Source organism: Galeopterus variegatus, unplaced genomic scaffold (assembly GCF_000696425.1).
Source record: "Galeopterus variegatus unplaced genomic scaffold, G_variegatus-3.0.2 Scaffold2590, whole genome shotgun sequence".
NCBI lineage: Eukaryota > Metazoa > Chordata > Mammalia > Dermoptera > Cynocephalidae > Galeopterus > Galeopterus variegatus.
In genome coordinates this window covers 29,571-44,512 of record NW_007728701.1, presented here as the reverse complement: position 1 = coordinate 44,512, position 14,942 = coordinate 29,571, and the positions used below count along the sequence as shown (strand labels likewise).

At 38.2% G+C, this 14,942-nt stretch overlaps 1 protein-coding gene across 1 annotated transcript in view; it reads right to left on the bottom strand.

The window, feature by feature from the left end:
* NUP155 (nucleoporin 155kDa) overlaps positions 1–8,641 on the bottom strand; it is a 59,863-nt gene extending 51,222 nt beyond the window's left edge. The window contains exons 1-4 of the mRNA XM_008582360.1: positions 8,479–8,641; positions 5,807–5,944; positions 4,777–4,873; positions 2,490–2,560 (exon numbers count right to left, since the gene is read on the bottom strand). Of these exons, the coding sequence (XP_008580582.1) occupies positions 2,490–2,560; positions 4,777–4,873; positions 5,807–5,944; positions 8,479–8,635 (463 nt within the window). The 5' untranslated portion in view covers positions 8,636–8,641. The remainder of the gene's footprint in view (positions 1–2,489; positions 2,561–4,776; positions 4,874–5,806; positions 5,945–8,478) is intronic.
* Between the last annotated feature and the right edge of the window lie 6,301 nt (positions 8,642–14,942).

Below are 14,942 nucleotides of genomic sequence, written 5' to 3'. Positions count from 1 at the left end.
AAAAAAAAAAAAAAAAAAAAAAAAAAAAAAAAAAAAAAAAAAAAAAAGCCACAGCTTTGTGCTCAAGTCAATAAAGCTGAAGGCACTGACCTTCTACCTTAATAACCTCAAGGTATACCTGATATTTCATAAGTTGATTTACGAAGACTGAACGTTATGAAAACAGATTTTTCCTTAACAAAAGCCCTATTTCAAAGCGTTTAGTCACAATGCTACGCCAAAGTCACCTTTGATTACAGAAACCTTAGTGAAGTTGGAATTTTATAAATGGTGGAGCTGGTTTATGGCCTGAAGTAAAGGAAAATAAGTAAAGCAGTGTCTCTGTCAAATGATGTCATCTACTCTAAAATCACCCATAATTTATTCACATATGGGAAAGAAGTGCCATAGTTATTTAGTTCTTTGAAATGGTGTGTAGTTTCATTGCTTAATAAAATTTTGAAAGAAAAAGTTTAGTACTTCTGTACAAATATGAACATATAATACTTTGCAACATATCTGCTTTTGCTGCTCTGATGAAGAAACTCAACAGACCCTAACTCATTGCATTTTACAAGGGCATGCATGCTTTGGCATCAAAAACTTGGCCAGTGGCACCTTCAACTTTAAAGGCAACTTCAATGGCAGTATGAACTGGTGTCTTTTCAAGAGATTTTGCTTAGTAATAAGAAAATATAAAGACCTCTTCTACTGGGAACTTCACCAGCTTTCCAGAATCAGTTGACTAAACTTGAGGCAGGAGGTTTACTTTTATGGAAAGACCATTCTAAGAATAACTTGCAGGGGGCACTTTATACTTAATTTGACTTAGGTGGCAGTTTTATTGGGTCATACAGATGAGGTAAATTGTCTGACTCATAATCATATAATCAGTATAATGAATACTGCCCCTAAGCAACAAGCCTTATTTGGCTAAGATATCTCCCTGGAAGATGAGGTTGAAGCTGAACAACTATATGAATCTTTCAGTATATGAGAAATGCTTCTTTGAATTCAAAAACAGTAATTAAGCCTTGTCAATTTTTCTGCAGGCAAAAACTTGTAAGTGCTAAAAAAATAATTGAGATTTCCTGTGTTTTGTTCAAACAATAATTAAATTGAAACATGGATTCATGAATTTCTTGCTTACATAGAAAGCATCAATAAAGCAGACTCTTGCCAAAAAGCTTAACGGACTTGGAAAAAGATGACTTTAACTGAAGAATAATATTCCCTTGCAAAAGGCAAAGTAAGATATGGACTCAGTTATTACATATTTTTGATTGTTGAATTTTCAATACTTGTTAGCAGCAAAGGTCAGAATTGTTAAATTATTAAAGGAAACACCTTCACCCCAAATCAAAGACTGCCACAATTTCAATTTTGCACTGAAATTTACATTTGAGTAGAATAAAATTTTAGTACTTGCTTCAGATGGATAATTTGTATTTATCACAATGGGGGCAGGAACAGCCACTGATTTTTATATAAATAAACTTTTAAATGAAGAAACAAGAGAGAGACGACAAATACATCAGGGTACATACAGATTGCCTTCAGATTCTACGTAAGGGAAATAAATTTCCAATGCAATCAAACAAACCATGTATAAAAATGCATGTTTCTACTTATGCGAATAGCTATAATTTCAAAATGACTGTGACCTTAAAACACTTTATTTAGGCATTGCAAAGAAGTAAATTCTGTCTATTATTTAATCCTGTAGGAAGGTACATTCTTCGTTTTTATTGTGGTAAAATATACATAACACAAAGTTTAGGGCTGGCTGGTTAGCTTAGTTGGTTAGAGCACGGTGTTATAACACCAAGGTCAAGGGTTTGGATCCCCATACTGATCAGCTGCCGAAAAAAAAAAAAAAGGTTTGCCACTTTAATCTTATTTATGTTTTAATTTTTGGTGGCTTGCCAGTAACAGGGATTGAATCCTGGACATTGATATTATCAACATTTTGATCATTTTTAAACATGCAGTTCTGTGGAAAGGGATGTAATTTAAATTTAAATCAATCAATTCTGCTTGTCAGTAACTCTGATAAAAGATTTGGCATTAAGAAGTGGAAACTATAAGTTAAACAACATTTGTAACTTTTCTAAGATTTATTCTGTTCTCACTTCCCTGGGCTAACAAGACTAAAAAAGTGCAGATACAAAAATGGTTCTTACATTAAATTCAGTAATTGAAAAATCTATAATGCAACAGGTAAAAGAAAAAAAAGAGTAGTAAAAAGTAAGCAAAATAAAATACAAGAATTATAGTTTAACATTTTTAATAAAATACGAGAATTAGAGTTAAACATTTTTAAAGGCAGACTCACTTATACCATTAAAGTAAGTAGTTAAATATTGCTCATCACATCTATTTTTAATTAGTATAATTCAGAATAAAACTTCAATAGGAAATTCAACTACCTAACATGTTATCATTCAGTCCTAAACCATTTGGAATTTATGTATATACAAACACCTCATCTTTATTTTTTTATTTCTTACCAGCTTTTGGTTTCACAAGCCCCACAGCAAGAATAGTCTCACTAAGTCCATCAAAATAAGCAAGATCTCCTCTGTCAATAATTGAAGAAAAACATGTTACAAAGAAAACAAAGTCTTAGCTCACAATGTTTTTTTATTAGTTAATTAAGTTTAGATACAGAATATAATGAAAAAATAAACCAACAAACAAAATTGCTTCGGTCCTGAATCCCAGGGACATGGACATACCTAAGGCTAAGCACAAATGAGAAAAACAGGGAATGCTGCTCCCCATTCCAAGCATCCCCCCACAACTGGTAGCAAGGATCAAGTATCAAGGAACATTCCTCTGCTGGGGCAGAGGCAAGAGTATGGAAAAGACCCTCTCAGAAGGACAGGCTCACAAGGAAAACCTAAGGCTGAGGATGGAATAGGAATATTGAGAAAAAGTCTTCAGGAACCCACCCTGTACCTAAAAAAAGTTAAACCTCTGGTGCTCTGAGGGTAACAATAGCAACAACAAAACCCAAACTCAGCTCAAATCCTGACTTGGAAAAAGTCACCTCATCAAAAAGGCCTACCTGCTATATCTCAACAAAAGAAGAGACATGCCCATTTTAAAAAATAAATGCAATGTACTATAGTATCTATTGCCCAACACACAATGTCTATCTTTCAGTAAAAAATTATGAGACAGCTGGTTAGAGCACAGCCTTGTAACACCAGGGTCATGGGTTTGTATTCCCATACTGGCCAGCCACATTGCTATAGACCAAATGTTTGTGTTATCCCCAAATTCATATTAAATCCTATTTCCCATTGTGGTAGTATTTGGAGATGGGGCCTTTGGGAGGTGATTAGGTCACAAGGATGGGCCTCTAATAAACGCAATTAATGCAATAAAAGAGGCACAAAAGAGCTCCCTCACCCCTTCTGCCATGTGAAGGCACAATGAAAAGATGGCCATCTATGAAGCAGGAAGGGGGCCCTCAACAGATGTTGAATTTACCAGCACCTTGGTCTTGAACTTCCAGGGTCCAGAACTGTGTGAAATAAATTCTTGTTGTTTATAAGCCAACCAGTCTATAGTGATCTGTTATAGCAGCTCAAACTAAGACACACAGTAAGATGGGACTGTTCATTCTACATGCGCAGATACCACGTTTATATCTCATTTAGTACTATTCCTAGCATAAGAACAGTGTCAGATAGATGATAAGCTCAATAAATATTTGTTATATGAATGAAATGTTAAATGTTAATGGAAATGTAAAAAATTACATTAAAGTAAAATCCTTTTAAAAGAAAATAATTATTCTCACATTTATGTTTCTGTAAACTTTTTTGCATTGGGTTTTCTGGAAGAGATAGATATATACCTAAACAAAAATGTTTTCTTCTTCAGTATAAAAATGAATATGCTATGGTAACATAACAAACCGGGGCAATGTTCAGGGCACATAAAGAACAACCACAATCACATCACTGCTATTATAACTATAATCATAACATTTAACAATAAAAATGTCTATGGAAACTTCTAATAAAAAAAAAAGGTTTCATTTAAGCCACAAGTACAAGTTGTCATTTTAGTGTTAGTTTTGGTTCAATAATACATTGTTTTTAAATGTGTGTGCAGTGTTCCTAAAAAGTGCATTAATTGCTCAGGGCAAGAGTAACATCTTAACTATATGGACCTTCTTATGGTTACCCCACACCTCACCTAAGGATACCATGACAGAAACCTGGGAGTAAAACAAAATTTATCTCTAAAAGGCAAAGAGGGAGATCACCAAATCAATATACTCTATTTTAAGCAAGAGTGCCTTGGCCTTCCCTCAGACTATATTCTACACATTTAATTTACAAACAAAGTCAAGCCCACAAATGACAACAAAACTGTTAAGTCACTTCAATAAATTATCAGATGTTCACTCTATAGAAATGTAAGGAAAACAGAGGTCCTTAAAAACGTCAAATTGTCTCTCAAAGAATTACCAATATACTATCTTTACTACAGGAATAAAAGCTTGGGACCTAGATCCATGCTACTCAAGAGTGGTACCTAAACCAGCAGCATCACCTGGGAGCTTGTTACAATGCAGGCTCTTGGGCCTGCTCAGAACGACTAAAACAGAATCCACATTTTAACATCCCCAGATGATTAATATGCATATTGACAAGCACTGACCCAGATGTTAGACAGCTAAAAAATAAACCAGGCAGCCTCTTATGAGTAGGACACTAACCACAGTAAAGATTACTTAAATTCTAATCACACTAAAGCAAATCAGCCTAAAATACATACCCGTCCTCATAGTTCCACATGAATATGTCACTGTCAATTGTGAGCCAAGCTCTGCTGATAGGAGGGAACACGCCCATCATGCAGTTACACTGCATATCTGAGGTAGTATGGATGTAAGGTAGAAAGAGTTCAATCTCATTTTTCTCAAACTTGTTACAGCAGCTTTTTTTTTTTAAAAAAAAAAAAGGGGGCCGGCCTGGTGGCGCACTGCTACAGTGCGCCGCTTGGGAGCACGGCAGTGCTCCTGCCGAGGGTTCGGATCCCACATACAGACCAGTTCCCGCTCACTGGCTGAGCGAGGTGCGGGAGCAACACCGAGGGTTGCGATCCCGTTGCCGGTCCCGGCCCGGTACGGGCGCGACACTGAGGGTTGCGATCCGTTGCCGGTCACGAAAAAAGACAAAAAGACCAAAAAAAAAAAAAGATGACCAGTAAGGGGATCTTAACCCTTGACTTGGTGTTGTCAGCACCATGCTCTCCGAAGTAAGCTAACCGGCCATCCCTATGTAGGAATCTGAACCTGTGGCCTTGGTGTATCCAGCACCACACTCTCCCAAGTGAGCCACGGGCCAGCCCCCTACAACAGTCTTTTTTTTTTTTCCTTTTTGTCTTTTTTCGTGACCGGCAACGGATCGCAACCCTCAGTGTCGCGCCCGTACCGGACCAGGACCGGCAACGGGATCGCAACCCTCGGTGTTGCGCCCGCACCTCGCTCAGCCAGTGAGCTGCTGGTCTGTATGTGGGATCCGAACCCTCGGCGGGAGCGCCGCCACGCTCCCAAGCAGCGCACAGTAGCAGTGCGCCACCGGGCCGGCCCTCCCCTACAACAGTCTTTGACTTAAAACTTACAATTAAGAATAATGATCTGGCCACTCTTCAACAGAAAGAGCAAACTATCCATGTCCTTAAATGTATTTTAAATAAAACTCTTAATGAACAATACATTAATTAAACACAAAACAAGAATTAAAATAATGAAAATACCAACTTTAACTTTTTAAAAATAGGTAAATACAAAGTAACAGGATACGTCCAAATTGTTCAACAAGTTCAGGTGGGAGAGGAACTCTTCGGATGGAACTGATCTCTGGAAGATTGGGTACTGACAGCAAACCAGGTCCTTGTAGAGGATAATCCATATCTGACATACCAGAAACAGTGGGATTATCTACAAAAATATAAAACAAAGCATTTATTTATAATAATGTACTGCTCATCAACTGGGCATACAGAAGCATTGCAAGCCACAAAGAAATTGTGCATGTGGTGGTTCTAAAGGTAGAGGGAGAATAAAGTAGTTATGAGCTGACACACAGCGGGCCTGAGAAATTCCATTGTTAAGGTGGGGGCAGTTACTGGTTTCAGCCTTGAAGAGAAGGTTATCTTTCACAAAGACTTACTCCATAACAAAGGAGTTTAATAATTTAGTTTTTCTTTTGTTTTACTAATCTGAAATAGGAAAAAATTCTTAAAACTGCTTTGGGATTTGAAGATAAAACAACTGTGGGCAAATAAAATACTGATTGGGGAAAAAACAGCTTACTGCCTTTCCCACTTAAACATTTACAGATTTAAAACAATGCATGACTTTTCCCTTTAGATTTCTCCCCCAGACCAACCAAATACAAATAATACCACACAAGCAATATCTTATTAGGGAGAAAAAACACACTGTTCTATAGTGGGTTCTCACTGGGCAACTTTCACTTGCTCTAAGACTCAGATCACTAACGACAGGAGAGGCTGGTCTACTCAAGCCTGTCCTTCCTCATGCTACACAAGGTGTTCTTTAGATGTGACTGATAATCTAATTTTCTCAGGCACCTTTTCAGGCTCTCTACGGTACAAAGATGTTGGAAGAAATTGACATATAAAACAATTTTTAAATGTACTGTAGAAATTTTAAAAATATACAGAAGTAGATAGAAACATAATCAATTCCTATGTGTTAATTACCAATATGTCCAATCATGTTTCATTCACATCATTGTCCACTCCTTCTCCAATGGATTCTATTAAAAGCAAATCCCAAACATCCCACTTAATCCTAAAACATAATTTTCATAGAACACTACACGTGTTAAATAGCAGTGGGAACACAGTGCAATTAACTTTAGAGAGGATGGGAATGATTAAGAAAGCCTTCAAAAAGAAACTGAAAACTTTCACAGGGATTCTGAAAGAAATCCATCAGGTAAAGAAGAAAGAACATTCTAGAATCAATAGAGTAAATTAAAATCCCGAAGAGGCTTCTTATGGAAAACATGTTAAGTTCCGTGTGACTAGAGCAAAAGCTGAGACTAGGATGGAAAAGAAAGGGAAGAGATTAGGTTGATGAGGTAGGTGTGTACAAAGAAATCAGATATATAAGAGGACCAGAATGGATAGACTATTTTTTAATCTTGTACCTTGAATTGAATGTCCCCCCAAACTTAATCTCCATTGTAACTGTTCAGGGTGGGAAATCGTATTATGGTAATTGAAAGGTGGGGCCTTGAAGATGTGATGGCATTGTGAGGACTGTACCCTCAAGAATGGATTGATCCATTCTTGAAATAATGGGAGTAAGTTCTGGTGGCTTTAAAAGGAGAGTGAATGAGGAGGTTAGTCTCTCTGCTTCACCATATTCTGCCACGTGAAACCCCTGCGTCACTGTCACCACCACCAAGGCCTTCACCAGATATGTTCCTAGACACTGGACTTTCCAGCCTCTGAAACTGTGAGCAATAAATTTCGTTTTCTATAAATTACCAAGATTCAGGTATTTCTGTTATAAGCAACTGAAACGGACTAAGTAATATCGTTCAAGGTGATAGTTGCTAATAGGCCAGTCAGAATCTTATAAGACAAGCTCATTGGTAAGTACCTGCCAGGAACAAATACTATTTCTTGTTTCTATCATTTCTCTGATTGCAAGTCTATCAATTAATGATATTTACAAATCGTCAGAGATGTCTTTTCAGTTTACATTGCACAGATTATCCTGGTTAGATTATTTTGGTTCTTGCTCACCAAAAATCTCTTTCTTACACTTCTTTGCTTTTCTCCAATTTCCATTTCACAGAGGGGTCACTTTTTCTAGCAACTGATGCAGGTGCATAAGCTTTGAGGAGCTCACCATAATTTAAAAACGTTAAACGAATTACTTTCCAGTCACCCCTCTTTTGGGTGACTTACCTCCCTGTCCATCAGCCACTGCTGATTTCCCGGTTCTCTTCCACTGGTAGTTCTTTTTAACACTTTTAGCGCCTCATATTACACTAACACCACACATAATAAAGCAAATCTCTGAGAGAACAAATTAACTTCGTTTGCTCTTCCGACTTACTCAAGTATTAACACGAGGTATAAACAGGGATGAGACTACAATCAAGAGATCCTTCTCATCCGGCCTTAGCAATAAACACTTGGGAGCTGTGAGAAGCTTGTTAGGGTTGGAGTCTTTGCCTCTTTCTGTTTCAACTGTGAGCTTGCTCTTCACTCTTGCCCTATCAAGTATCTATGTACAATGAAGAAAGTGAAGACAGGAAAAAAATTGAAAATAGGCCTTTTTTTCCCTGTTCAAAAATGCAGTAAACAGCACCTTAAATCTAAGGATGTCCTCGCTGGGACCATCCCTGGAGATAAGGACCAAGTTAGGGGGTCGGGCCAGAGTCCCTTCGCTGAGAAAGCACGGTCACCAAATGGCAACAGATCACTCACTCGGGGCAGACACCATGAGCAGCTCGGAAAGATCCGGATACATGCGGTCTTCTTGCAACTGACGGTCGATGAGTCGCCCCGCATTTTCCAGAGTTTCCTGCAGGGCTGCGGCTGATGTGGAAGCCGGCATTGCCGCGCCCAGCAAAGAAGACGGCATCTCGGAAATCGTACACACCAGGGTCCAGAAAAAATCAAAAGCCAACGAGAAATAAGAAGAGATCCAAGAAGCTAGCTCAGATCCACAAACTAGGGCGCGCGCGCCAAACAAGCGCCTCGGCGCCTGAGCATGACGCACTTCCGGGTCATCTGGTGGGGAATCGGAAGACGCCGTTTTAGCGTTGGGAAGAGGAAGTTGTCCAGGGGGCTGGACGTTGGGGGTGGAGCGAGGGGGGCTGAGTGTTGGGGATGGGGGATGGGGGAAATAAAAGGAGACTGGGGAAGGGAAGAGGGGAAGGGAGTGGGGAAGAGCGGGATGGAGTGGGGAAGGAGGGGTCGGGTCGGGCAGGGGGGGAGGAAAGGGGACAGGGACGGGTAGGTGGGAGCCAGCTAGTGCGGCGGGCTGCGGGCGTTGTTCTGGTGCCTGTGGGTTTAAGCGCGTGCTAGATCTTTGGCCTCGAGCTTCGAAGGTCGGAATTCCGCAACTGCAATTATTTAGGAGTACGCGCATCAATTACTTTGGTGCTGCAAATAACTTTTGTATCAAGCAAGGGTAGTTAGGAATTGGTTAATTTGTCAGAAACAAGTTAACATGTGAAATGGAATTTCACCACATTCCTCGTGGACTTCGTTGTAAATTAAAATTCATCAGGCTTTTCTACTTGCGTATCTCTATCTTTTGGCGTTGGGATCCGTTATTGCCAAAACTGTGTTTAAAGAGGTTTTCGCTGAGTCAAGGGCTGCTGCCCTGCTTTATTTTTCTGTTGAAAAGACAATGGTTCTGATTCATCTTTTCAACCCCAGCACACAGTTCAGGAATTAGCATAAAGCAGGCATCCAATAGATTATCCGGTCCTTATAAGAAACTGTATACTTCTTTGTGTCACGCATTGTGCCTGGTGCTGGGAATATCTGTAACACAACATTCCTGTCCTAAAGGTGCTTCACTCAGAGACAGACAAAAAAAAAGCAATTAAAGCGCATCACTATAATTTTTCTGATGTGGTATGTATGAGTATAAACTGCAGTATAGAATAAGATAAAGGAGCAAGAAGAGGCAAGAGAGGCTTCATTTCCTATACAAGGCAACTTGAGCGGTCAAATCAAGGCATTCTTCTTCCAAAAGCAGATCTTTTGTAAAATCTCACCTAAGTGAACTTCATCCAGTTTATTTTTTATTTTATTTACTGGCGATTTGGCTATCAGAACCCTTGGTGTTGTAACACCGTGCTCTAACCAACCCAACTAACCAGCCAACCCATCCACTTACTCTTCATAATTTAGCAAATCAAAACCTGAATTGATCTAAGTTGGTCTTTTGCCATTTAAATTAGGGTTTTACTCCCTTAAAGGCTTGCTGAAATTTCTGGATATTATTTTCTATGACATCACCTGTAAAGGTAGGGCTTACAGACCCCATCAAGTCTGTTGCACAGATTGGGTCACAAACCCTCCACACGCAGGTCTGTGAGCTAGGTAATAGGGGAAAAAAGGTTCTGGGAGCCGTGGGTATAGAAAAATGAATGGGTTTTATTCAGATCTAGGAGCAACTGTCCCAACGGCTTCTCTGATAGTTCTGAGAAGCACTGTGGAGCAGAGCTGTTAGTCTTTTATACTTAAGTCCACAACCCTGGACACCTGGGTGCCCATACACAATTTATGTTTAGTAGTAACAAGGAACACCTGAGGATATTTACAGCAAATGCTTAGCAAGATTCTGAACATCTGAGGGGCCCTGACCATTTTCCTATTTTTCCCAACATTATCTATCTATACTTAAATTTTGACATGGCAAATATACCAGGAAAAATTAGGGTTTTTTTATTATTCATGTATAAACAGGGAGTAGGGTCTCCAGCTGACTACCTTTATTTTGTAGACCACAGGCTGAAAACTGACAGTCCGGCATGGTGTTTGTTTTTAATTTGAAATAAAATATACAATTGAGAGTTTTCAGTTCCACAAATTGGGAAATGTAGTAATGTTGATCTAATATTCCCCCACAGCAACAAAGTTCCCAAGGATCTAATCTGACCCCTCCTATTTACTTACATATTGCATATGGCTGCTTTCCCACCTCTTACTACTGAGTTGAGTAGCTGCTACACATACCACAAGGCTGCAAAGCCCAAAGTACTTATATTTTGGCCCTTTATATGAAAAATTTGCTGACCTCTTCTCTAGAACAGATATTCTAAAACTTTTTAGTCTCAAGACCTCTTGATACCCTTAAAACACAGGATTCCAAAGATCTTCTGTTTTGTGTGGTTTATATTTATTAATATTTGTTAATAACTCATAAAAGAAACACTTAAAATTTAAAAATTCATTTGAAAGTGTAACAAACCTAATCCATGTTGATATAAATAATACATATTTTATAAGAAATCACGATAGTTTTTAAAACTAAAACATTAAAAGAATGGCATTTTATATTTTTACAAATCTCTTTAATGTCTGGCTTAATAAGATAGCTGGGTTCTCATATCTGTATCTGCTGTTAATGTGTTGTGACATGTTTAGTTGAAGTACTGTATGTGAAGAAAACCTGGCCTCACTCAGTTAGGTAGTTGAGAGAGAGAGAAATATTTTAATAGTCTTTTTAGACACTTGTGAATATTCTTCTTTAGTACTGCACCAAAACTTGACAAGTGGTAGTTTCTTAAACATTAGTTGCTGTATGGAATTTGAAACTATCAGTGGATTTTTTTGCTACTTTGTTAAATTCCACTGGTCTATCTTGTACTTTGGATGGATTTTTTTGAATGTAACATTATGCATTGGTCATTTGGGAACTATTGGTTTGCTGAGTCATGTAGAATTTCCAAATGTTGGCATATTTCATTAACCTATAGAAAAAATTATACTAATATCACCATCTATCTAGTCAGAAAAGTTTTTAAGTATTGGGAAACTTTCAAGCTTATGGTGGTTGATACAAGTTTTTGAAAATTCCATTTTTCTCTTGACAACTCTGATTTTATCATTGGCAACAAGTAGAGTCAGTTGTTTTCCGTAGACATTTGAGAAAATGTTTGCCAAATACATCTGAATAACTATACTTTGTGAGTTATCCTTTCAAGTAAAAAAGGTGTTGCAGGAAAAAAGCTAACAACTCAATTACAAGTGGTTTTCTTCTAGATGACCATCATACTTGGATATGCATCAGAAGTGTTTTATAAATGCATTTTATTTTGTCACACTGAGTATTAAAAAGACATATACTCAAGGGGCAAGATTTAATACAATTAATGTTTACAGCTTTATTAAAGACTTTTTTTTTTTTTTTTTTTTTTTGGTGGCTGGCCAGGATGGGGATCTGAACCCTTGACCTTTATTAAGGACTTTATTAAGGGAAACTGATTTTGTTTACCTTTGGTATGTAACAGTGAAGAATACAGTGAGCACTATGACATTTTGCTAGCCACTGCCTTAACTTATGCTGAGGCACCAGTAGTTTTACCTACTGTTAAAATAATTAATTGGAAGGCCATTACACTGAGGTGGCTTCAGTGCCTTGGGTTCCTATATAAGCAAATCAAACCCAGCTCAGTGTAAATGGTCATATTCCACACCAGTCAGAAACTACCAACTAACCCTAACTAGGGACTTTCAACTACTTACGCTTAACCAGTCAGAAACCATTAACTAATCTTTAACTAACGACTTTCCACTAGAATGATCCAAATATGACTACTTCTTCACTTTAACCAATCAAATATTTTCTTTCCTCTGCTTACGTGTTCACCCTATGAAAACTTGCCCCTGATGCTCCTTTAGTGGAGCCCCAAACTGTTTGTGGTCTGGTGCTGCCAAATTTATGAACCACTGTTTGCTTGAATAAACTCTTTAATATTTTAGTGTGCCTCAGTTCATCTTTTAATACCATCAGTGCTTTTGCATCATCAGTGCCAATGTTAATACAGTGAAAAAGGCAAATGATGTCTCAGTATTATCATGAAAATAGTTTTGATCTCATGGACACCTTTAAAGAGGTCTGCAGTTCCACATTTTAAGAATCACTGCTCAAGTAGTTTCCTATGTTTCTAATTTTAGTTGACTAGCTGCCATAGATATTTAAGGTTTTAAAAAGATCTCTTAATTAAAAGGGAAATTTTATAAGGGCAGAGGCTTGTGTCTTTGCCACTCTTACTACCACCTGGCACTTAATAATGGCAAACATTTATTGGGTGTGTAATATATGCCAGGCACTATTCTAATTGCTTTATGAGATAACTCATTCAAACATCAGAAAAACCTGTGATGTGATAGGTGCTATTATTACATTATCCACTTAGTTGCAGAAACTGAAACACATAAAGACTAAGTAACTCACCCAAGATTACATTATCAAAATCAGGATTTGAACTCATACATTTCGTTCTTGAACTCGTTTACTTGACACTATGCTATATTTCTTCTCAAAATTTTGATCTATGGGTAAATTCACTTCAAATTGAAATTTGCTTCAAGAAAATCAAAGTTTCCCTGTTAACATTTAACAATTATGGTTATGAAGAGGTTGTGCGCAAAAACACAAATAGAAAAGAGAATATAGAAGTTGCCGCTAGTGCAGTTATTGCCTCCATCCTTTATCAAGAGTAAATACATCGTCTAGTGATTTTCTCTAACGATCAAGATTATCTAGTCCCACTGGTTAATGATATTTATCTTCCATTTTTCTTTCTTTTTTTCCTCCAGCCCTCGGTAGCTTAAAGTATTATATATCATCTCAAGTTCTCACCCACAAGTCCTTGACTACTGAGGAGCTGAAATAGCTATAAGTTTGGGGGTACAGGTTATGTAATGAACTGTATTCATAAAGTTCTATTTCAGTACCTAATGCCTGTTATCAGAAAAGAGATAGTGTCATTAATAACTTATTTTGTTAAAGGTGCAATGAACTAGCTTATTGATTGGATGTTTGTGGTTCAGTAATCTCTTGAAATAAAACCAAAGTTTGTTGTCCATCCGCACATAAGAGGAGTAGCTTTTGCCTTCACAACAACTTATTTTCTTTTATTCATTCACTGATTTAACAAATACCTACTGAATGCCTACCAGGGCATTGTGCTGTGAAGGAAGGGTACTCTGTTACCTGGTAGATAGAGGGGCCTTAGGTGGAAAAGGTCTACAAAGGTCTGTAAATGCTTACAAGAGCAGGTGAAGTTTAATTTCAGACCTTATTGATGAATAGGGTAAAATCAAGGACATGGGGATTGGTGAAGAGTTAGAACTTTCAGGACACCATGTTCTAGGGCCGGCCTTTGGCTCACTTGGGAGAGTGTGGTGTTGATAACACCAAGGCCATGGGTTTGGATCCCTATATAGGGATGGCTAGTTGGCTCACTTGGGAGAGTGTGGTGTTGATAACACCAAGGCCATGGGTTTGGATCCCTATATAGGGATGGCTAGTTGGCTCACTTGGGAGAGTGTGGTGTTGATAACACCAAGGCCATGGGTTTGGATCCCTATATAGGGATGGCTAGTTGGCTCACTTGGGAGAGTGTGGTGCTGACAACACCAAGTCAAGGGTTAAGACCCCCTTACCAGTCCTCTTTCAAAAAAAGAAAAAAAGGACACTATGTTCTGAGGCTGCTTACAGAACTGAAAAAAGGCTGGTGGTGGAAAATAGAAAAAGATGAAGTTGGAAAGGCAGGAAAGTCTTTGGAGGCCACGTTAACAATTTTGAATTTTAAGGGCAACGAAAATGACATTAGACTTGATCATTATCATTTAGGGTTTACAGATAAAGCATAAGTTGAGATAGGAGAATAAGATTAGTAATGGGGCTAATGAGTTACTTTATGAAAATATTTTCATTCAGCAACATTTATTAGTATACGTAGCTTAATCAGATTTCAGAGATATAAAGATAAGCAATATGTCATTAATTCATAGTATAGATAAGGAGTCAAGTTGTAAAGAAATGAAAACCAATGTGAATTGAAAATATAATAAATATGTAGACCTTGCCAGCATCTGCCCGGGGCCAGCAGTTCTCCACTCACCAAGCATCCAGAGAGACGTGCCTCACACAGACATAGAGTACATAGGCAGAGCGATGGTGGCCAGGCTTGGGCTGGGGCTCCTGCTTCTGGCACTGCTTCTACCCACTCAGATTTATTCAAATCAAACAACTGTCAAGTAACTCCTCGCAGAGTACCTTGGCTGCCCCAAATCCAGCTAATGCTACCACCAAGATGGCTGGTGGTGCCCTGCAGATCAGAGTCAGTCTCCTCATCATCTCACTCTCTCTCCTATGTCTCTACTGTTTTTTTTTTTTTTTTTTTTTTTTTTTTTTTTTT